Below are 23,823 nucleotides of genomic sequence, written 5' to 3'. Positions count from 1 at the left end.
TGCTGTGCCCGCTTGGGGTCAACAGGAGTCCTAAAGTCATTCAGAGGTGAAAGAGGACACAGGAGGCGGAGAGATCCAGGCGAGGCTGAGGAGACTGGACTCGAGGGGGCCCCTAACACTGGAGAGGCTGCAGGTGTCCCTGCCCAGAGGGATGGGAGCCACTCCCCTCTGCCCTCCTCCCAGGTGGGAAAGCCCACTCCATCACCACCCGTTCCTGTCCTCCTGCCCCAATCCTGAGGCCTGCAAATCACCAAGGCCGCTAAGCCCACCCAGTCACACTTTTCAAAGCAGTAGTTTCCTTTATTCGAAGACGAGACATTTCCACTGTGGGCAGGCCAGCTAGGAGCCCTTTCTCTGTCCTGTCCTCCCTTCGCAGGGAATCAGTCTTCTTAAACTTCATCCTCCCAGAGACCATCTGGATAAAACCATTCTGGAAACTCAGGCAGACGCTAAGCCCAGAGCTCTCATCCATCTTGCCCTGTCAGAGCCCAGTGCTCTGGCCTTTAAGGATTTAAGCTGGGGCCACCACAGGCCTCCTGGCCACAGGAGAGAGCCCTGCTTGCACTCAGAGCCGAAACATCCAGATATCTCAGGGACTGTAAACTGCCTTGTGGTCTTCTCCAGCCCTCCTACTTCGGGGCCCTTGGTGCCACTCTGCTGTGTCACCCAATTGTAATCCAGAGAAGCAGCGTGGTAGAGTGGGAAGAATGCAGAGACCCAGGGCTGGAACCTTTCTCTGCTGTGTGACTTTGGCCAAGTGACCCGACCTCTCTGAGCCTCAGGGACCTCATAAGTAAAATAGTGGTTAATAATGCCCACCTTGGGGAACCACAGTAAGGATTAAATGAGATAATGTACTTTAAAATTACCCCCTCCTCGTTTACTCTGCATCAGCCTTCTTACTGTTCCTTGAACTCTCCAACTACCCTCCCACCTCAGGGCCTTTGCACTTGCTGTTCCCTATACCTGGAAACTCTTTCCCTGGATATCCATGTGCGTGGCTTACTTCCTTCAGGTCTCAGCTCAAAATGTTATTTTGTCAAAGAGGCCTTCTTTAACCAGCCTATCTAAAATGGACATTACGACCACCACCACCCCCCACTATTCCCCACCAGCCCCCACCACCCCCACCTCCATTCCTCTCTGTCCTTTACGCTGCTTTAATTCTCTTCAAAGCCGTTAAGACTACCTAACACATTAGAGAGTAACATGTTTATTAATGCCTGTCCTCCCCGCTGGAATGTAAGCTCAGTGAGGGCAGCAACCATGTCTGCTTTGTTCCCTGCTGTGTCCCCAGTGTAGGGACAGTGCCAGCCACCTAGAAGTCACTCAACAACTATTTAACCAAAGGAGGAATAAATGGCCGATTGTATGAACGAGCCACCTTGCACAAGGCCTGGCCCGTCATAGGCACTCAGTAAACAGGAGTTATCACCGCTACTAATTTGCAGGTGCTGAGAGAGGCCCGAGGGGGCCTGGACTTTTGGGAACAGGTGGGGCTAAAGAGAAGAGCTCAGGTGGACTCAAAGCTACCCACAGCCTGTCCAGAGGCCAAACACCACACGCCAGCACATTTGGCCAAGGCAGGGATTTGCCATCCCGGCCTGAGGGGGCCTCGAGCCCCACCTACTACAAGCCCTGCACCCGGGGGATGGGGCCGGGCCTGGTCCTGAGGCTGGACAGACCCTCCCACCCACACCTAGACGGGGTGCCCAGCCACCCTGGGGCTGATAAGAGGCTCTCTGTCCCCTAGAGAGCCCGAGCAGCAGGAAGGGCTGGTTACCAGGACTGAGTTTGTGGTGGACCCCCAGGCCAGGTTGGGAATTAGGCCAGGCCCAGCCAGGGGAACCAGAGAACAAGGGCATGAGTCTGTAGCCCCGAACTGTGCCTCCAGGGTCTGGAGTTTCCCAGCTCAGAACAGGCTGGGCCCCGAATTATGGAGGAAAGAGCAAATCTGGGAGGAAAGCCCAGCTCCATCCCTGTGACTAGGTGACCTCAGGCCAACTACTAACCTCTCAGAGCCTCAGTGTCCCCATCAGTCAGGGAGAAATAATAATATCCACCTCAAAATGCTGACTGGATGGCTATTAAGAAGAATAATAGTTACTATTTACCAGCGCTTTGCTATGTCCTAGGGCTGTTACATTATCTCTTTGACTCTCAAAACACCCCTAATGTTAGGTGTTGCTATTCCTGCTTTACAGAGGAGAAAACTGAAGTTCAGAGAGGGTAGCGGCCAGACCAAAGCCACACAGCTAGGAAGAATCAGAGCAAAATTGGGCCCAAGTCTGCTGGTTGTAAAGTCCTGTTTCAACCACCACCTAGAGAATGCACTTAAGCACCGCCCCCCGCACCTGTCTAGGCACAAACAGACTTCCAATCAATGCAAATTTTCTTTTCCTTCCCTGAGATTCAGCTCTTGGGACAGGTGAGCCCGGCTACGGAGGCTAAAGGAGCAGGGAACCAGGTGGCCCTTAGGCCGGGTTAAGGCTGCAGCAATGGCCCCTCCCAGCCCCAGCTAAGCACAAAGAACCTGGGCTGGCTTCCTGCTCCCAGCAGGTTGCGAAGAGGCCCTTGCCAACACCGCCTTCCCAGCCCAGGCAGGCTGGGGTCAGCCCCACAGAGGAAGTTCACCCAGGTCAGGCTTGCCCCTTTCCCACAGCCCGGAGTGACCCTCACAGCTTTTCCACTCACCTCTGGGTCCACAGTACCCCAAGGCCCCCTGCCGAGGGCCTGTGGGTAATGCTGCCTTGGGCATTGCTCCGGTGATAGGGGACAGCCTAATTCACATTTGACCCACACCAATCGATCAGGGAGGGGTGGGGACATTCATAAATCCATATCAAACAGCCCCCAAATTATGACAGATGACATGGCAGTCATAAAATTGCACAAGCAAAACTCACCAAGTCATTAATTTCATGGCCGTAGAAAATAAACAGACACATTTTTTCGCGGCCCTAATAAATTTTTTAAAACTCAAAGAATGGTCCATCTGCTTCGAATAATTTTTAATTTCCTATTCTGTCTCATTCCCATTAGCTATTCCACTGAGATATTTGCTAAATTCTTTCATTTACCTCCTCCCATCTGTATTCAATTACCCTATTCCCAGATAGAGCGAGTTTTTGTTTCTCCTAAGCGCAGGACGAAATACCCCCGCCTGTACCTTAAAGCAAATGTTATGTGTGTTTTATTATCTGTTAGACCGTATGAGTCATTCTAACTCGATTGCCTGTGTGGAAAGGCTTGGAGAGCAATCTGATTTTGATGTTTTCTGGCTTGGGTGGAAAACACCTGCCCGATTCTCAAAGCTAATCTATTAACGTGGTAAATGCTGTAGCAGATGTTCCTGAGTGAGCAAGGGACCATGCTGGGCTGTGACCGGGCCCAGAGTGTCGGGCACACGGTAGAAATGCCCAGAGATCAGAGGCCAGCAATGCCACTGGGGGCTGAGCTGTCATGAAGTCACATTTTCCAGCCAGCTCCCAGGCTCCCGCTGGCTGGTGACTCCCCACTGCCTTCCTGGGCTCTCAACAGCCACTCTACATGGAAGGACATTTCAAGGTCATCTGGTCCACTCCACCGCACTCTTATTTTTTACAGTAGGGAGACTGAGGCCAAGAGAGGAGGTGTCCTTTCCCAAAGGCACACAGCATTCTGAAAAAGGAGAACATCCTTAGCGGCTGCAGGTGGGTACAGGGAGCTGAGATTCCTTTTGTGGAGGTAGGGAAAGGAGGAGAATCCTGTGAGCATACCTTTCCCCCTCGTGCCTTTTACCTGGGAAAACAAGATCACCTAGGGTCTTTTCAGTCTAAAATTCTTCACAGGCCGTCTTTCCTCAACCTGCAGGGGCTGGGCCAGGGCTGCAACAGAAAGGGAGACTGAAAAGCACGTTGAGAGGCCAAAGCCTTGCTCCGGGCGGGTTGGTTTCAACAGTGTACACACTGGGACCTGCAAAGCCCTAGGAACGTGGATTGCCAGGCCAAGCTGCAGATCTTGGGAGGTACTGGGGTCCCCAAAGCCACATATGGCAGGATCCATGTAGCTGCACTGTGGGTGCCCACATCCCCTCAGCACTCATTATTTCCATGCATGCTGGTGGCTTCTTACTATGGGCACCTGCAATACTGCCTGAGGCTTTCTCTGACCTGGGATCATGTTCAGTAGACCTTCAGGACAAAGAGACGTCAGGGACTTGACACTCCCAAGAGCAGCCCTAAAACAATGATGAATGGGAGCTGGTGTGTAAATACCCCAGCTCCCTCCTCTCTTGGATGAGACAATTCTGAGACATGTCTACACCAGTGATTCTCACCAGTGCTATGATTTTGCCACCCAGGGGACATTTGACAATGTCTGGAGACATTGTAGTTGCATGGTTGCTCTTGGCATCTAGTAGGCAGAGGCCAGGATGCTGCTAAACATCCTACATTGCACAGGACAGCCACCTACAACCAAGAATTATCCAGCCCTAAATGTCAGTACTGCTGAAGTTGAGAAGCCCTGTTCTCCACCCTCTCACAGAGGTCCCCAGTGGGATTGAGCCCCAGATGCCCACAGCAATAACCTGCTCATTTAGGCACCTTCTCCCGACTTCTTTCCCCTCCCTGGCCCCCTTCCCCACGCCCCTTCCAGCACTTCCTAGGACCACCTACTTTCACTCAAATCCTCATCTCAAGGTCTGCTTCTTGTGGCCCAACCTAAGATTATTACTACAGTCATGGTGACAACTTTGGAAGGGCTCAAAGACTTGAGTTCCTATTGCAGCCATCTACACTCTTACCACACACACTCAGTCCCAATGACACGCACACTGATGTGGCTTCTTGAGGGCACATATATGGGGGCACACCAGACCAGCGTGGGCAGGAAGTCCTTTGGTTCTACTCTGGTGCACCAGCTGAATGGAGCTGTGTTCACCCTGCAAAGAGATGTAAGACTTGAGTACAGGTTCATTGCAATCCCTTTTCAGAATCCCAGCTGACTTCTTTGTAGAAATTGATAGGCTGATTCTAAAATTTATACTTAATTACCAGGGACCAGGGAAAGCCAAAACAGTCTTGAAAAAGAAAGACAAAGTAGGCGGAATCACACTTCCTGATTTCAAAGCTCACTACAAAGCAGCCGTAATCAAGATAGTGTGGTACTGGCACAAGGATAGATACAAAGATCAATGGACTAGCATTGAATGTCCAGAAATAACCATATGTCTGTAGTCAACTGACTTTCAACAAGAGTGTCAAGACCATTCAATGGAGAAAGAATAGTCTTCATCAAAATTGAAAACTTTTGTGCCTCTATGGACACCATCAATAAAGTGAAAAGACAATCCACAGAACGGGAGGAAATATTTTCAAATCATGTATCTGGTTGGGGACTTATATTATTAGGGATCCATGAATTTAGAACTATTTTCTCCTGGTGAATTTAAATTTCATATATTGACCCTCTACATCTCTAATGATGCCTTTTGCCTTAAAGTCTATTTTGTCAGATAGTAATACAACCATGCCAATTTTCTTTTGGTTAGTATTTTTCTTGTATTTTTTCACTGTTCTACTTACAAATTTTTATATGTCCTCATGTTTTAGGTATGTCTCATGTAAGCAGAATTTGGCTTTTCTTTTTTCAATCTATGATACTCTATGTGTTTTAATTGGAGAGTTCAGTCTACTTATATTTATAGAAATTACAAATATATTTGGCTTTATTTCTATGATCTTATTTTGTGTGTTTTTTTCTAATTTGTCCTTTTCCTAAGGATTTTTCATCTTCTTTGTTACATTGTTTTGAACTGATTGAGGTTTTTTACTCACTCCATTCTTTCCCCATGTGCTGGTATGAAAGATAGGCATTCTATTTCTTTTTTTTTTTATTGGTGACTTGGCATTTTGAAATGATTACAGAACTTAACCTAGTTTAAGGTTCATCAACATCTTATCCTCCTGAACAATGCAAAGTACTTTGAAAGCATTAATTTCACTTACTTAAGGCCCACCCTTTTAGCTCCATCTCTTGTGTAACCCCATGGAATAGACATTGTTTTGGACAATCAGTGTGTTTGTTCAAATTTACCCATATTTTCATTATTTTCTTAATTCATCGTTTCTTCTTGTATTTGAGACTTTCTTCCTGAGATCATTTTTCTTCTCTTCAAGTTCATCCTTCAGAAATTAATTGAGGGTCTGTTATTTATAAATTATCTTGGTTTTAGTATAAAATGTCTTTGTTTCCACCCTTACTCTTTTTTTTTTGCATTTATTGAGATATAATTTACACACTATAAAATTCACCCTTTGAAAGTGTACACTTTAGTGGTTTTAGGTTTAGGTTTAAAAACTTATAAAGTTTTGCAAACATCACCACTATCTAATTCCCCAACATTTCATCACCCAAAAGGGAAATCCCATGTCCATTACCATCTTCTTTCATTGTTACTGTTGACACTATTGTAATTAATCACCCATTAGTTCTTATTTCTTCTAATTACAGAAGTTGTGAACAACAAAATTTTTTCTTTCTGAGACTTTTAAGATCTTCTCCTTGTCTTTGGTATTCTTCAGTTTGACTATGATGTAATTATGTCTGGACTTCTTTTTATTCATCTTGTTTAGGATTCATTGGAATTCCTGAATCTGAGGATTCATGTTTTTTAGTAATCATGAAAAATTCTCAGCTACTATGTCTTTGAATATTATGTCTCTCCCATTATTCCTATAATCACTTTCAAAAAATCTGATTAAACATATATTAAAGATTTTTATTCCATTCTCCATGTCTCTTAACCTCTTTTTCATATTTTCCATTTTTCTTTCTATGCTACATTACGTGTAGTTTTTTCAGGTCTATCTTCCAGTTTACTAATTTCCTCTCCAGCTGTGTCTATTCTATTTAACTGTTCCATTACGTTTTTAATTTCATGTGATAGATCTTCATTTCTAGAACCTCTGTTTGTTTATTTTTCATTTCTGCCTGGTCATTTTTATCATCCTTTGCTTCTTTCTTGTGCCACAGAAGTTCAAGCTGTGAAAGCTGTAAGCTGCCCAACAAGATAGATGTCCTCAAGGTGTGCAGCAGTTTCAGCAATCACTTAATTCCCTGGACAGATGTTTTCAATTTGTTCCTAGCCTCTCGTAATTTCCTTATTTTCCTATAGGCCCTTTCATTAAATGAAGAGAATTTCAAAAATATTTTTTCCAGCATCCTTACATGTTTTGTAACTGATATTGTAAACCTTTAGTCATCATATAGATTTTAAAACACTTTGTTTCTTTTCCAACGTCTTTGCTTTTAGAAAATAACTATTAAGCACCTACTATGTGCCAAGAACTGTGCTGGAGATTCAGAGGAGAACAAGACAGAGCTTGTTCCTGCCCTCGGGATTGCTTATGGTCTATGGAGAAACTAGACACTTAACCAGGCAAATGCACCCCACAGTTAATCGGTGCTCTGATGGGGTAGGCATTAGTAAACAGGCCACACTGAGATATATAGAGGCCAGAAACACTCTCATAATCACATTAACTCTCTTTAAGTAGATATTCAACTTTTATTTAAGGGGGAAGAATGCAAAGCAAAACTCAAGTTCTTTTCCTATATTAGAAGACATTAGGGAAGCTGTCTGTCATTATTCAACATGTGTTGTTACTGGAACTTGCATCTTTTGCACGGAGTTCCTAGCACCCACTCAAGCTACTTAGAAAGCCAGCTATTCCAACCACATACAGTAGCCTCCTGGAGGGATTTTCTGGTAAATTACATTTCCGCTGACGTTTTAGTTGCTTCCTTAGCCATCCCTTAATTCTAGCGTTGTAACTACTGCTGCATAACAATTCACTTCAAAACAGTGGCTTAAAATGATAACTATATGTTATAGGTTGAATTTTGACCCCCTATAAGATATGTTAAAGTCTTAACCCTCAGTACTTCAGAATGTCATCTTATTTGAGAAATATGGTCATTGCAGATGTAATGACTTAAAATGAGGTCATAACGGAGTAGGGCAGGCCCCTAATCAAATATGACTGATGTCCTTATAAAAAGAGGGAAATTTGAATACACAGACACAGGGAGAACACCAGGTGAAGAGGGAGGCAGAGACGGGAGTGATGTGTCTACAAGCCAAGGAACGCCAAGCACCAGAAGCTGGGAGGAAAGCATGGCACAGATGCTCCCTCAGAGCCCTTGGAAGGAAGCAGCCCTGCCAACACCTTGATTTTGGACTCTGGCCTCCAGTTCTGTGAGAGAATACATTTCTGTTGTTTTACCCAGTTTGTGGTCATTTGTTGCTTAGGCAGCCCTAGGAAACTCATATATGACCATTTATTCTGCTTATAAATCTGGAGGCTGCCTGGACTCCAGGCAGTTCTTGCTCTGGGTCTGTCACCCCATAGGGCAGCTCACACACACAAGAGAGAACCTGGGAGAAGCTATTTGGCCTTTTCTAACCAGCCTCAGAAGTCACAGAACATCACTTCTGCTACATTCTGTTCAAGGGGGCTTGCCTAGCTTCAAGGTGAGGGGACACAGACTCCACCTCCTAATGAGAGGAGTATCTAAGAATTCATGGACATGTATTAAAACCACCCTACCAGCTCGTCAGGGGGAGCATCTGACCTGGAGGCTGAGGGAAGGCTCCCTGGAGACAGCAATGTCTGCCTGCCTGAACCCCTAGGTGTAAGGAGGTACCAGGTGAGCAGGGCATGTGCCAGGAAGAGGAGCCACTCCCCCTGCCCCAGCCCTGAGCCTCTCAGCTGATGCTGGAGTCCTGCGCCCCTTCCATCCTCAAGCACAGCCTCCAGGCCTGACAGGGTCCCAGGCTCACTCATTTGGCTGAGGCTCTGTGCCAGGCCCTGGAGATCCAGACTCTGCCCAGATGCCACCCAAGCCAAAGGGTTCCTCTCCGCCTGCCACCCAAAGGAATGGAGGGGAAGTTCATGTGCTTCATGTAGCTGACAGAGAGCCTTCTTCTTGTCCACAGTCTGAGGACATTTCTGTCCCCACTAATCTGGGCAGACAGGAGGCCCTTCAGAGAGGGCTCCCCACACCAACACCAGCCCCCGATGCTCAGGGCTCAGTCTCAGGGTCTGAGGCAGTCCCCCGCGAACTCCAGCTGTGGCTCCTCAGTTCTCTGCCTCCTGATGAGTCTGTAAAGCTTCTCCTCCCTCACCCACCGCACCCCTCGCTGCGGATAAGGAGATAGAATGCATTTCCGGTATTGCTGTAGTCTGAGAAGGCCACTTTTCTGTCAAGGGAAATATGCAGTTTTCTGATCACCTGGACGTACCTAATCTGGCACAGAGGGACACACACACACATACGCTGCTCTCCTTTCTCCGTGAGGCCTCTGATCTCCAGAAGAGGCTGAACAAAGGTTCACTCAAAGTCACATCACCCTCCCCTCCAGCCCGGCCTCCACCCCCAGAGCAGCAACCAAGACCATCAGACCGGTCTGTGTGGGGCAGCAGTGCCCACCCACTGAGCATCAGCTACAGGTCAGCCTGCGCCGTCTGTCCTTGCTGGCCTCCTTGTGTTCTGTCTCCTCAGTCACCAGTGCAGAAGCGGAGGCTGGGGGACCGGGCTGCTAGTGTGCCAGAGCCAAGACTCACTGTCATGTTCGTCTCAACATTTATCTCTAGAACCTGAGACCATTCTCTTCTCCCCCTCAGCCTCCTCCTACTGCACTTCTGCCTCTCTCATTCTCTCCTTCAACCCCTCTGTCCATCTATTTTTGTGTCTCTGAGCTCTTTTTCTCTTTGGCTGTAACCCTCACAAAGGTCTAGGGTGTCTAAAGGCTGTTTCGAATTTTCTCCAGAATGGGGTCACCTTCCCTTCAGTCTTTGGTGCTGGGACCTGGCCATACTCATTAGGAAAATCCCGTGAAGGAATGAACCTGCCGCCTGCTTCTCCCCACCCTACAAGGACCTTTCCCAGGTCTTGAAGCTGAGACCCAGGGTAGGATGGATGGGGAGAGAATGACAGAAGACCAGAATGACAAGGGACGGGCTTATTCCCAGTGGTCAGATACAACAGGACACAGACAGCAAAGGGGACAGGAATTCAATTCTTATCAATAATCAAAATTCCTCCCAACTTGAAAGCTCCAGCCCAAAGTGGTGCTGCCACTGGCCGGCTGTGTGACCTTAGCTATGTCACCTAACCTCGTTGAGCCAATGATAATCCCTACTTCAAAGGATTGTTGTTATGATTCATTGAGATAAGACTGTCAATTTGTTTGGAATGCTCTGGGCTGCAAATAACAGAAAAGTCAACCAAGACTTGCCTGAGCAATAAAGATATTTAATTATTTCACACACTGAGATTCTAGAGGTAGTTTTCAGGCTCTGTGCAATGATTCAGAAATGCCATTGAAAACCAGTTTCTTTCTGTATTTTTGCTTCACCATCCTTAGCTTGTTGTTTACATCTCATGATGTTTCCTTATGGTTGAAAGATAGCTGCTGAAGCTCCAGACATCATGTACCACATTCAAAAGAAGAACACCCCATAAACTAATAAACAGCCCTTCAGGTGATGGATTCCATTGCAGATGATCCAAGGACGCCACCTTGAGAGATTCTGCCCTGCAGCATGGTCATGTAATACGAAACTCACTCTCACCTCAGAGGCTTTTGCATTTTGAAAAGGCCTTCAGAGAAAAGGTGATGCCCCAATGGTAGCACTCCATGCACCTGTGGGGCTAGGAAGGGTCAGGAGAAGTTTCCAGGCAGCTCAGGTCCTATCACAACATTCAGAGCCGGAAGGGACCTGAGAAAGCCTCCCCCTCCTCCATACAAATGGGGAACCGAGGCCCAGGGCAGACAAGTGATTTCCTTGGAGTCACACAGCAGAGCCAGGGCCAAGGATTCCTGGCTCTGAGCCCCTCTTAGTGCTCTGGGGGGAGTCCAGAGCAGGGAGGGCTCTGACCAGGAAAGGCAGCTGTCTTAGGTGGGTCCCCCAGAGGCAGAGCCTGGGCCAGGGATTCCTATCCAGATGATTTACTGGCGGAGGCTCTGAGAAGAGGAGTGAGGGAGGCAAGATGGGGAATGGGTAGACGCTAAGCCAGAATATGGTGTCAGCTGGAGTCTAGCCCCAGCCTGGTCCCTCTGAAGGTTCTGGAGCACGGACAACATTGCAGCGTTCATCCTACCTGACGCTTGGGGTTGCCTTCTGTACCACCACGTCTGCCAGTCACTGGCCACAGTCTGCACACAGCCTCTGGGTGGGCGGTTCTCGCCCAGCTGAGGACCCGGCTCCTGTGAAGGGGCAGTTGCGAGACTTCCCCCCAGAAGCGGGGGGACGGGAAAACCAGCAGGGAGAAGGAAAACAAGCAGGTCCCCTCCCCAGAGCCCCACGTCATCCACAGCATTCCAGCCACGGGACGGTGTACAGGAGCATAGGCCTGTCCCTTCTGCAGCCTCAGTGTCCCTGCTCCTAAAATGGGCCTGCGGAACCAAGGGTGGCTGAGTTCCTCTCCAGCTCTGCTCTCCCAAGCTTCCGTGAGTCCACTTCCACTTCCCCCCAAAGTTCCCGCCAGGCAGCCCCCTGCCCCCAGTCTCCCCACTTGCCCAAGCAGTTGAAGAACCAGTGAGACCAAAGTAGGGTCTCCCCTCAGTCAGGCCTGAACCCCACGAGGCAGGCAGAGCAACGGCTCCTTGGCACGTGTACGTCTCCATCCTGCTGAACGGGCCTGGGGAGTCAGTATTTCTTGAAATGTCAGTACCGAGACTACACTGGGTTGTCAGTAAATTCATTATCCCATTACGCAGGCCTGAATTATTCAGCGCCGCTGAGCCGCCTCAGGAGCTGCCTGAGCAGTCTGTGCCCGCATTAGTGGGATGGATGGAGTCAGGCCTGGGGCATGGTTGGTGCCAGCGTGACAGATCTGGGCCCAGAGAGGCTGCCAGTGTTCGAAGGCCCAAGGGGAGTCTGGCTGGCAGGATCTGGGACCTGGACGTTTCTGGGGCCTGGGAAGAGGGTAATGTACATATCTACCCTCCCCCTTGCCCCCCAGGAAATTGGCAGCATGTGTCTTTGGAACCCCACCTGCTCCAAAGGGCCCAGAGACAGAAGATCCAGGCAGCACCTCTTCCTGATTGTGTGACCTCCAGCAGTTCATTCAGCTCTTTGAGCCTCAGCTTCTGGATCTGTATAAGGTAGCAATGATGCTAAATGTTCCCAGTATCCACTCTCCCTTTTAAGTTTAATGATAGAACTGATTTTTCATGGAGCATATAACCTTCCAGAATAAAGACTATTTCTAGGTGGCCATGTGACTAAATGCTGGTCAAAGGGTTGTGAGTAGAAGTATGCTGTGAAACTTTCAGGAGATGTCCTTAAAGGAAGGGGATGAGTCCTGTTTTGTCCCTTCCATTTTTTTTTTAAAATTGGGGTGAAGGTGTGATGGCTGGAGCTCAAGTAGTCATCTTGCTCAATGAGGAGAAGCCAAAGGATGAGGATGGCACTAAAACAGAGTAGAAGCCTGAGTCCCTCTTGACCCTGGAGCCTTCTTACCACCTTCAAGTTGCATGTACATAAAATAGAAATCAACTTCTCTCTTGGTTAAGTCACTGTTCTTTTGGGTTTTTCTGTCACTCACAGCCAAACCCAACCCTACCTTGTTGGGCAAGTCTGAGGGTGAAACGAGACATTATAGTAAAAGCAGCCATCTCAATAGGCATTTCCTCTAGGATATTTCAGTGGTTAAGAACTGTAAGCCCTGAAACCAGAGGACCTGAGTTCAAATCGCAACTCTACCACTTACAAGCTGTGCAACTTTGGGCAAGTTGCTTAACCTCTCTGTGCTTCAGCTTTCTCATCTACAAAGTGGGGATAAAAATGGTTCCACCTCACAGGGTTAATGTGAGGATTAAGCCAGTTAATATGAAATTACAAGAAGTGGCTGGCACACAGTAAGTATCAGCAGTTAGTCTCCCATTTTTCCACATCTAGGCAGATTCTCTATCTAGCTCAGGGACCTGGGTCCCCGTAACATTTCCCAAAGCTTCATCTCAGTGTGGATTTTCCCTGAAGGTGACTGTGCTCTCAGGACAGCAATGCCAGGGGCATTCTGAGCTTCAGCCATGACGTAAACAGCTTTGCCTTGAGGGAGAGGATGCCAATCTGAGCCAACAGGGATGGGCAGCAGGGACTGAGCTCCTGGTTTGGAGCCCAGAAGAGGGACTGCCCTCTGGGATCTAGATGAAGTTCTTAGGAAGAAAGAAAGAGAAATAAAGGCCCCTGACTGGCTGTGTACCCCGGGCAGGTATCTCTTCTTTCTGAGGCTCTGGAGAGTGGATTAAATCATAGGTTATAGCTCACGTGTCAGCAGCACAAAAAACAATACAGAATATGAGTGAAATTTGTTGGGTTTGAGGCAGCAGGGAGTGGTGGGGACTGGGGCAAGAGCACATGGCCCATGGAGGGACAGCGGCAGGCTCCATGCAGTGCCAGCCCACCTGCCATGCGGGGCCAAATGAGCCGTGCTGTCAAATCTGCTTTTTCAAAAGAAATGGAAATCAAATCTGAATTCTTTGTGAAATGTTTTGATTGTTTAGTGTTGGCTCCATTCTAACAAACAAAACACTGATCAAGACAAACAAAATATGCCCCCAGGCCAGCTTAGCAGCTGCCAGATGCAAATGAGTGCCGAGAGGTCCCCCAGGCAATGCAGTCGGAATCAGAGTCCCAGGCTCTCTGTGGGAAGTGGACACACGCGTGTGGGCGTGTGGTGGGCTGTGCAGGAGAGAAAGGAGCTGGGGGCGTGTCCCTCCTGGAGAGGCATGCGCTCCCTCCCCTGCCTGGGTTGGGATGGTAGGAGGGTGGGCAGAGGCAGGGGCTGCCCTGTGATCTCAGGCAGCCCTCTGACTCCCCAGAGCTTCAGCTTCTTCCTCTGAAAGGGAGATTGAGGAATCTTTTGCTTTTTCACAAAATAGATCAGAGAATCCTCAGCTCGAGCCTGAGGCAGCGCCCCTGGTCCGCCTGCCCTGCTGAGGCCCTGCCCAAGGGGCAGCCTCCGCACCCCCAGCTTTGGGGACACCCTGAGGCCCTTGGGACCTGTGTGTAGACCCTGACTCTTCGCTCTGCCACCTGTAATACGGTTACGCATCCACACCCTTTGCCTCGTGCCCTCACAGGGCCACCCCATGGAGTAGCTAGAGTAGACGCACTTGCTCCATCCTCGGGGCTTTGCCAGGTGACTCGCTGTGGCCACTGGAACATCAGCAGACCTGACTGAGGCAGAGGCTCTAAAAGCACTCGTGTGGTTGGCCTGTCGCACCTGTGCTGTCCCCAGCACAGCACAGCTCTGGGAAAGAGCATCACCAGGTAGCCACTGGTCTCACAATGATCTGGACCCATGGCCTAAGCAGAAGCCCCCAGCGGACCTGCTGACCCAGGAACAAGAAAAGCAGGGGGGCTGTTTGGGAAGCCGCTGAGACTTAGGGCTGTTCCACAGCAGTGTCACAGCAGAGACCTGATTCCTCTGCCAGGAGGGTGTGGTCTTCCGTAAGCCCATCCCCAGCTCACGGCACAGAAGCTCCCACCCTGTCTGGTCGTCCACTGTCCCAGAAGCCCCTGCGCCCCTGGCCTGGGGCAAATAGAGAGACTCCCCCTGGAGTGGGGAGACCCTCAGGCTTTGGGCCACACACATTTGGAGCCAGCCTCCGCATCCTGGCTGCCAGCCCTCAGATGAGTCACATCCCCCACCTGACAGTCACTTGTGGAGTGTGGTGGCACTGGGACTCCGCAGGAGGGGGCGGGACTGGGCCTGCCGTGAGTCTGTAGGACAAGGCATCTCCTGTGAGGAAACTGACCCCTGAGGAAAACAGGGCCTCCCCTGCGGAGGGCATGATTTCAAGTTCATGTGGAATCCGTCATTCTAGACTGAAGGAAAATCAGGGACGGTTCCCTCAGCACACCCCTGTGGGCACAGGCCATACTGCTTGGGGGCCTGTATCAGTTAGGAATGCTTTGAACTTCAAAAAATATACAGCCAATCATTGCTTAAACACAAAGGCTCATTTTCTTAGATAACAAGGAGTCTGGAGGTAGACAGTTGCTGGTGGTGGTTCAATGACTAGATAATGTCTTCAAAGACCAACATTTCATCTTTCCTCTCACCATCCTGTTTGGTTTTTTAGCCTTAACCTTGTTGCTTCATGGCCACAAGATGGCTGCTACAGTTCCAAGCATCTCATCTTGGACAAAATCCAAGCAGAAGAGATGATGGCCAGGAGTGGCCGTGATAGTGGCACCCCTGGCCATCCTGTCAAGAAAGGGGGAAAGAAACCAGTGACACCATGAAATAGACACCTGCATCATCCACTGGGAACTCTCAGAAAGACCCAAATGCCAGGACCTGAACTGAACCAGAGAAACTGGATCATAGGTAAATCGCTGGTGCGTGGTAGATGCTTCTCAAAAGAACTAAATGAATTTCCAGAGGATACTCAGGCTCCGGACTTGGGCCCAATGGTGAGATGACAAACTTTCACGTGAAGCTGAAACAGAGTCAGGTTCACTTCCTGGTTCTGCCACCTATATATCACCTGACATCTGGAAAGTGGAGACAATGCTGGCTACTTGAGAGGGCTGCTGTGAGGCACATTCCCACTGCCTGTTCTATTTGCGCGGTAGCAGGGGATCCTGTGCGTTTAAATACCCAACACTGTGGTTCTCAGGGAACCAGCAGGCGTATATTCAGCCTTACAGCCACTCAGAGAGGTCAGAGGTTGTGCCCAGCAGGGTTTTGCCGCCCTCTCATGATCACCACCAACACTCCCACTCCCATGGTGGTTATCTTACATGGCAAGGGGAACCCTGCAGCTGCAACTAGGGAGACTAAGCTGCTCACCTTAAAATAAGGAGATTATCTGGGTGGGCCCCACATAATCACATGAGCCCTTAAAAACAGAAGAGGAAGGCAGAGTGATTTGAACCCGCAGAAAGAGTCAAGGTGCCTTCACTAGCCGTGAAAATGGAGGGGCTTCATGAGAAGGAACCGAATTCTGCCCACAACTAGAGAGGCTGGAAGAGGGCCTGGGGCCCCAGCACAGAACTGTGGCCCCATATGCCACTTTGACTTTAGCCTGGCGAGGCCCTGAGCAGAGAGTCCCCCCGTGACTTCCAGACTTCTGACCGACAGCACCGTGAGCCAATACATGGGGTCTGTCTGAAGCCACTCAGGGCGTGGTAGTGTATCACACGGCAGTGGAACACGAAGACAGAGGCATTGTCCCCACCGTCTAGTCAAGACACTCGGAGCTCACAGCCACAGAGGGAGTGGTAGGACCAGTGTTTGAACCCAAGTCCATCTGAATCCAGAGCCCATGCTGTCACTTCCCATTTGGCCTGTCCAGATGAGGAAACTGAGGCACTAGAGGCTGGGGCATTGTCAGTGCCAGCTCCGCAGCATCTCAGCACAGAGGAGGCAGGGCCAGGCTGTGGGCCACCAGCTCAGCAGGGCCCACCCAGATGCGGTCAGACTCCAGGCTGCAAGTTTCTCTGTGGAGAGGAGGGCTAAGGAAGGCGAGCCCTGGAGAGAGGCCCAAGAGCACCTCTGGCAGCCAGGCTGCTGGGAAAGAGCCCCTGAGTGAGGGAAGGGGCCTGAAGGGCCCAAGGTAGGAAGGGCCGGGGCAGGGAGCAATCAGCCGGCCACCGAGGCCCTTCTGGGCCTGACAGACTCCACTTCCAGTGCCTAGCTTCTCTGGCGCATGCCAGAGGAGACAGTGTCCCATGGGCCAGATCAGACACGAAAATCAAACGTGTATTCAGTTTGACTGACACAGAGCTTAAAAGAAAAAGCCTAACCCAAATGTTTTAAATTGTGAAGTTTCACATTAAAAGCCAGATTTCCAACGTCTCCTGAAAAATGAGGAGCTCTGGTCCCACCGCGCCTATCTTCCCACACGGCAGCATAGGCTGGGGCCGAGTGGCTGCCACACCCTCTGACGGGACACGAGCTTTGGAGCACTGCAGTCCCCACTGCCCTCTGTCGCCCTCCCCTCACTTACCTGCCTGGCCCCTGAAGACATGTGAGTTCCAATCCCTTAGGCCCAACTTGACTCCATGACTTTACTCTTCTGTCCCTGCCCCACCCAGTCCTGGGAGACCCCAGGGGGAGGGGCCCAGCCTGTGTGATGTTAGCAGGCTGGGAGAAACAGGCGTTGGGGGCATTAGGATAGAAACCCAGCGGCCTCTTTTAAACCTGTTTTTGTGGACAGCTGTTCCCAGTGACCCAAGTTAGCTAAGAATTCACCAGGGGTCCAACCCCTGACTTCCTGGTGGACCTAAGGGCACTTACGGGCACCCAATTTCTCTACCCCCATGAGCCTGCAGGTGCCCGATGGGACAGCTGCATTTGGCCAAAAGGGCAACTGAGGGAGGTAAAAATGATCTTCCCCTCTCCCCAGCCTCTGCACTCCCCTCAGGGTAGCTGCCCACATCCAGTGGCCCTTTGCAGAGGCCCACTTGCACCCACCACCACTGGGGCCACCTCCGAGGAAAAGAATCAAAGCCTACTTTGTCTCCAGGCCCAGGCCTTCCAGGAAAAGGCCCTGTAGCAGATTCAGAGGTAACACTCTGCTCCCTTCCTTGTGAGCTGAGACGCTGGCGCTGCAATGGAAGAGACAAGAAATGAGCAGCAAACGGGGGAGGGAGGTGGAAAAATTAAATTTTGCGTGATCAGCAAGGTTTCAAACAATCGCTCGCCAACTGAAGTGGGTGCCACATCTATAAGTCATTCTATTTTATAGGCCATTAGGATCTCTAGAGAGAACCTGCATGGAGACCACTGCTTTTTGTTGAAATTAAAATGTCAGAGAAAAAGAAATAGAACAAAACAGGGAATCTGCAATTAATTACCAGGCCATAAAAATTCAATAATCAGGAGGCAGAGCGGCCGCGGGCCCAGAGGTATCAGAGCCCGCGTAACAAGAATGGAATACATTAATCTTTTCAAATTAGTTTTTTAATCTGACGGGGATATATGGTGACATGCTTCCCCTCCCCGCCCGCTCCCCCAGCCTCCACAGGCTCTGGCCTGAAGCCTGGCTCGGGGAGAGAGGTTCTGGTGTGAGCTGGGGGACTGCCCAAACTCTGACCCCCAGACAGGGGAGAGTGCGGGTCTGCAACCCCAGCTGAGCGCAGGGCCGCCATGCCAGCTGGCCTGATGGAGAGGCCCCAGCAAGAGGTGCCAGGAAAGCACCTCTTGGGAGTCTGGTTCCCGCTGGGTCCCAGTGCATCAGAGGAGCTCAGAGGTGTGTCCTCCCCTGGCCAGTGGGTCAGAGGGTTTAAGAAAGCAAGAGCAGGATCTGGGGAGTAAGCACAGCGAGGTGGTCTCTCTGAGCCGAGGTTTCCTCCTCCGGAAAATGGGAATAATGTCTCAGTCTCACAGAGAGGCTGGAGGTGTAGTGCCCAGTGCTCAATCAAAGGCCCCCACCTATTACTCTTTTTACTATCTAGACTGGCAGCTCAGGCGGCAAAGAGACCCAGAGACCACCAGGACACTATTCAGAGAGATTTATTTAAAGCTTGCTGTGTGCTCAGCTCTGAGGAAGGAGACCAGCAGCCTCGGTCCTGATCTTGGAGAATGAGACTCATAATCAGGTCAGAGAAACATTTACAGGGCCAAGCAGGATGTAGAGGATCAAAAGGGGGAAGGAGCTTCTCCTAGGAGCAGGGCACCTTGCCTGGTGACAGGGAACTGGGAGGAGCGGGGTCGGCAGCCCACCCACCCACTGCCGGGGACAGCAGCTCCTGCCTGGCACTCTGGGCCTGGGGGTAGCCGGCTGGTTGGTCAAAGGATCAGTCCCAGCCCTGCCTTGATTCCAGGCCGTGCCCTGGAACTGGGCGTCCTCCTGCATCACGTCCCCAGGCAGCCCAGGGCGGTCCAGTGTCCCAAGTTTCTCTCCAGCTAGCCCTGGTCTTCAGCCTCGGCCAGGCCACTCTCTCATTGACCCCTCCCCTGCCTCCAAGAAGCCTGCCTCTGGGACTGCTTGCTGGGTCCCACCTGGGAAGCCCCCCATGGAGCTCCAGTCTGGCCAGTGTGGTGACTAAATGGCCGCCCCAAGGTACAGCTGTAGAGCAGTAGCTGCTGGATGACCTTCTGCTATTTGGACTTTGACTCCTTTCAAATGTAACTGTTGTAACCCTCTAAGTGCTGGATTTTCTCATTTCATCCCCTGGGAAGCGGGAGCTATTAATAACCCCATTTTACAGAAGAGGAAATTGTGAAGCCGATGTTGGCCACCAGTTCTGTGTGTCCTGCGGTCTTCACTAAGAATACAAAACAGGACAGGTGCTTTCACCTCCGCCAGTTTGGCAAACAGTAGGTGTTCAATGCTCCCTGGATAGTGTCCCTGAGGACACAGCCCTGCAAGGTGTCTCACCTGCCCTCCAATATCTTTCATCCCCAAAATGTCTTCACTCCAACTCGATCATAACAGCAGCTGCCATTTATTGAGCACTTACTGTGTGCCAGGCTGTGGGATCTGGTGCCATTTATGGTAAGACTGTGCTCCCCATTTTACATAAAGGAAACTGAGGCTCAGAGAGAATGATGGGCCCAAGATCTCACACCCACGTCTACTGGCACCCAAGGGTAGGACTCTAACTAAGGACATTGTCTCAGTGCCCCAGCAGCCAGACCCACTCCAGGGTTCCAGAGCCCCACCTCTGGCTGTGTTCCCCCAAACCAGGTCCTTCACTCCTGGTCAACCGGATACCCTTGTTCACCTCCCCAGATTCTCTGTCTTTCTCAGGACTCCTTTAATTCCTATCACTTTGCAGCTGTTACTATTCTGTTACACCAACCCCAGGTGCCCCAGGGGATCTCAGCAGAAATGGAAGCAAGAAGAAAGAAGCGTAGCCAGGAAGGGCATCAAACGTTTCCTCCCTGACCCAGGCCTCTAGACCGCAGGCACCGAAGAACCCCCACCCTAGATGCTTGCTCCCCACGGGGCGCAGTTTCGAGCACGACCACCAGATGGCGTTCGGCTCGCTCGAGCGGGGCTTGCAGTAAGAGAATGCGGCCGCAAGATGGCACTCGAGGCCATGGCTCCGCGGGCAGTGCCCAGATAAGGCGGAGCCAGGAAGGCCCGCCGGTCCGGGTGCCGTCCCGGTAACCCCAGCGCAAGGGACCCGGCCGCCGCCGCTTCTTGCCTGAGCCATGACCCAGCCCATGCCCCGGCTCTCTGTGCCCGCCGCGCTGGCCCTGGGCTCGGCAGCTCTGGGCGCCGCCTTCGCCACCGGCCTCTTCCTGGGTGAGTAGGGCCGGACCTGCGGCACCCTCCGCAGGGTCCCCGCGGGCAGAGTGGGCACGGGAGCAGAGCCCGAGAATCCGCAAGGCTGGCCGAGGCTGAGGCTCACCCCTGGCGCCTGGAGCCCCCGGCTCTGACCCATCACCCCCTCTCCGGCAGGGAGACGGTGCCCTCCGTGGCGATCTCGGCGAGAGAAGCGCCTGCTGCCCCCCGAGGACAGCCCGCTGTGGCAGTATCTGCTGAGCCGCTCCATGCGGGAGCACCCGGCGCTGCGGAGCCTGCGGCTGGTCAGCAGGGCTGGGCACGGGAACAGGCGCCCACCTCGGGCCAGCGGGTCCCACGCGGTTGTGTGACCTTGGGCTGGGCCATGGCCCTCTCCGGGCTTCCGGGCTCCCCAGGCCCCGCGCAGTGGGCGTTTCCTGAGGGCCCATCCCCGGCCACGCCCACAGTCACGCCCACAGCCACGGCCCGGGGCGGGTCTGAACCTGGAGCGCGGCTGGGTGTCTGGCAGGGCTAGTGCGACCCTCTCCCCCACACACACAGCTGACCCTGGAGCAACAGCAGGGGGATTCCATGATGACCTGTGAGCAGGCCCAGCTTCTGGCCAACCTGGCGCGGCTCATCAAGGCCAAGAAGGCGCTGGACCTCGGTAAGACGCATGGTCCGGATCACTGGGGGCCGAGGTCACGGGGCCGTCCCCCCACTCTGGCCTGACCCTGCCCGTGTCCCTGTCCCCAGGCACTTTCACAGGCTACTCAGCCCTCGCGTTGGCCCTGGCGCTGCCTCCAGCCGGGCGCGTGGTGACCTGCGAGGTGAACGCGGGGCCCCCGGAACTGGGGCGGCCCCTGTGGAGGCAGGTGAGTGTCCCACACACCTGAAGTCCTCGTCAGGCCCCGGGAGCCCGGCCACTCCCATCTCCAGGAGAAGGGACGTGCTGGTTCTGACCTCGCTCCTTGCAGGCCGAGGAGGAGCACAAGATCGACCTTCGGTTGAAGCCCGCCCTGGAGACTCTGGGTGAGCACCGGAGCTGAAAGGGCCTTGGCGCCATTTCCCAAATGGGGCCAGTGGGCGCGAGCTAGTGACCAGGTCTGCTGGGCAGGCTTGGGGCAATGACAGCCCCTGCCGCCCGACCTTCCGGTATGCGACCACATGCAGGGTGGCAGGGCTAGTCGCAGCGCCTGGGCCGGGGCTTCCGGCCGCTGGGGCCTGCGGACTCAGCGCATCTGTTCCTCCATCCCCCACAAGACGAGCTACTGGCCGCCGGCGAAGCTGGCACCTTCGACGTGGCCGTGGTGGACGCGGACAAGGAGAACTGCGCTGCCTACTATGAACGGTGCCTGCAGCTGCTGCGCCCCGGAGGCGTCCTCGCCGTTCTCAGTGTAAGGGATAGCCGAAGGGGAGAAGACAGCACCTTCCCTGGCTGGGTCCCCTTTGCCCTTGGCTCCTCCCTACGCCCCGCCCCCATGCCCCAAAGCCCCTCCCTCGTGGTACTCGAGTCCCTTGGCTTTCCGTGCCTCGGGTCCTCGGTCTCCAGCTCTCGCCCCGCCTACTGCTCAGGCCCCTCCCCGAGGCCCGCCCCCCGTGATGCCCCGCCCATCCACAGGTCCTGTGGCGCGGCGAGGTGTTGCAGCCTCAACCTCGGGACACTGCGGCAGAGTGTGTGCGAAACCTGAATGAGCGCATCCTGCGGGACGCCAGGGTCCATATCAGCCTCCTGCCCCTGGGCGACGGCCTCACCTTAGCCTTCAAGATCTAGGGCTGGCCCCTAGGCAAGTGGCCTCAAGGGAGGGGGAACTTAGGAACCCCAGCCTTGGACCCTAAGTTTTAAATCTATCAATAAAGTTGGGCCTGGGACACGATCCGATTCTCCGTACTTCTGAGCCTTCCTTCGTGGCGCTCAAAAGGGTAAGGTGGGAAGGCCCAGCATAGGGAGGCTTTGTCAAGAAAAGGGAGCCTTGAGGTCATAGACGTGCATCCCCTCCCTGGCACAATCCTGAGGGCTGCCCAGCACCAAGGAGCCTCCACCTGACTGGAGGCAGTATATAGTTCTGATTGACCTGGCCACACACAAGTGGTCAGAGATCCCAGATCCTCAGGTTTGCTTCTACTCCACAGGATGTGAGGGCTGGATGCTGGGTAGAGCTGCCTTGGTCTCCCCACTAACTTCCTAGGAGGGACAAGTAAATGAAGTTCCTGTTCAGTGCAGCTGGGACGCTGGGGAGCCCCTATCTGGGATCTAACAAGGAGGCGGCCTTGCAGAGAACCAGGGTACTGGGTACTTTTGTAGGTTATGCCAGTTCTGCTGGCCATTTGCCTCTGTTTTCAGAACTGTCAACTCGGCCTCAGCTCTGCAGGGGAGGTCCTTGTCAGTAGCCATCACTTCTGAGAACCAGACCACTTGACTTAGACCTGAGAACCTCAAAGTTGACTGGAGTATATATCCTGCCCTCCCATTTAAGTCCTAGAAGGTGAGGGACTGGGTAGGATCACTGGCCAGAGAGATGTGAAGCAGACAGGCCTACAGGAGATTATTAGTATGGCAATTTCTAACAAGTTCCCCAGAGGAAGATGAAGAGAAAGTTAGGTTTTCCAGCACCAACATCTAGGAGTGGAGATGGAAAGTAAGCCAGATGCTTCACTTTTCTCCTTTAAACCTCCCCAATCCTGTAGGTAGATCTCATCTCCACACCACAGATGAAGATCAGGCTCAGATACTGTATTATTTCCACTAACACTGCCTCAGGCCTCAGGGAGAAATAGTATCAGCCTAGAATACAATTAGGTTTTGCCACCACCTGATTAGGCCTGGATGGTGGATGTGCATCCTGGAGGCTGCTAGAAGCAAGACTGCACAAGCTGGAGGAGCCCACAGCTTGCAACTTTCATAATCTTACAGCTCCTGGGATATACCTTGCATCTCAGACAATTCTCAGGACCCTAGCTGTAAACCTACCCTTCTCTCTTCCACTCATAAAAGCATATTAAGCATATTAGGATGCATGTGGGTGAACAGGTCCAATTTACTCTAAGTAGATTCTTGACAAACTGGTAACTCACTTGTGCCACACCTCACAACATATGGCCACACCCCAGTCCAGAGTATTGGACCAGGAGACCCCAGCCACAGCATGAGGGAGGGCCACTGGTTAGCTAAGGGGCAACAGGCCGTAAGGGGGCTTCAGGTGTTGCCAGGCCCTGTGACCAGGTTTCTTGTCTGCTGAGCACCACCAGCAGTTTGAGAGCTGTCTGCTGGTCTACTTCACACTTTGCATATGTATCTTAAGCACAAGAGGTGCTGTCACACCCAGCTTGCATAGACATCTTTTCTGTTTTTCTTACATAGCAATAGGTCCTAACTCAATCAAATTGGTTCAAAATTCCAACTTTCTACCATTAAGTCATGTGTGTCTGATTCACATGGGCCATTCTAGCCAGTCCGTTAAGACAAACATCATGAGACCAGAAAGGGCCTTTGTGCCCCCCACCAAGTCCACCTGTGTGGAGAGCTTGCTTGGGCTTCTTCTAATCTCTCATTAAGATTCTTCTTGACCTGGAAATTTTCA

General features: G+C 51.8%; 1 protein-coding gene across 1 annotated transcript; it reads left to right on the top strand.

Annotated features, from left to right (window-relative positions):
- The first annotated feature begins 19,998 nt into the window (after positions 1–19,998).
- Positions 19,999–22,124, top strand: COMTD1 (catechol-O-methyltransferase domain containing 1). Its single transcript, XM_014860652.3, has 7 exons — positions 19,999–20,263; positions 20,420–20,547; positions 20,804–20,909; positions 20,999–21,117; positions 21,220–21,274; positions 21,506–21,639; positions 21,864–22,124. Exons 1-7 carry the CDS (start codon positions 20,170–20,172, stop codon positions 22,014–22,016), a joined length of 789 nt encoding a protein of 262 aa, XP_014716138.1. The 5' UTR covers positions 19,999–20,169; the 3' UTR covers positions 22,017–22,124.
- Positions 22,125–23,823: the final 1,699 nt, after the last annotated feature.

Source organism: Equus asinus, chromosome 2 (assembly GCF_041296235.1).
Source record: "Equus asinus isolate D_3611 breed Donkey chromosome 2, EquAss-T2T_v2, whole genome shotgun sequence".
Classification (NCBI taxonomy): Eukaryota; Metazoa; Chordata; class Mammalia; order Perissodactyla; family Equidae; genus Equus; species Equus asinus.
This window is presented reverse-complemented; position numbering and strand designations above follow the sequence as displayed.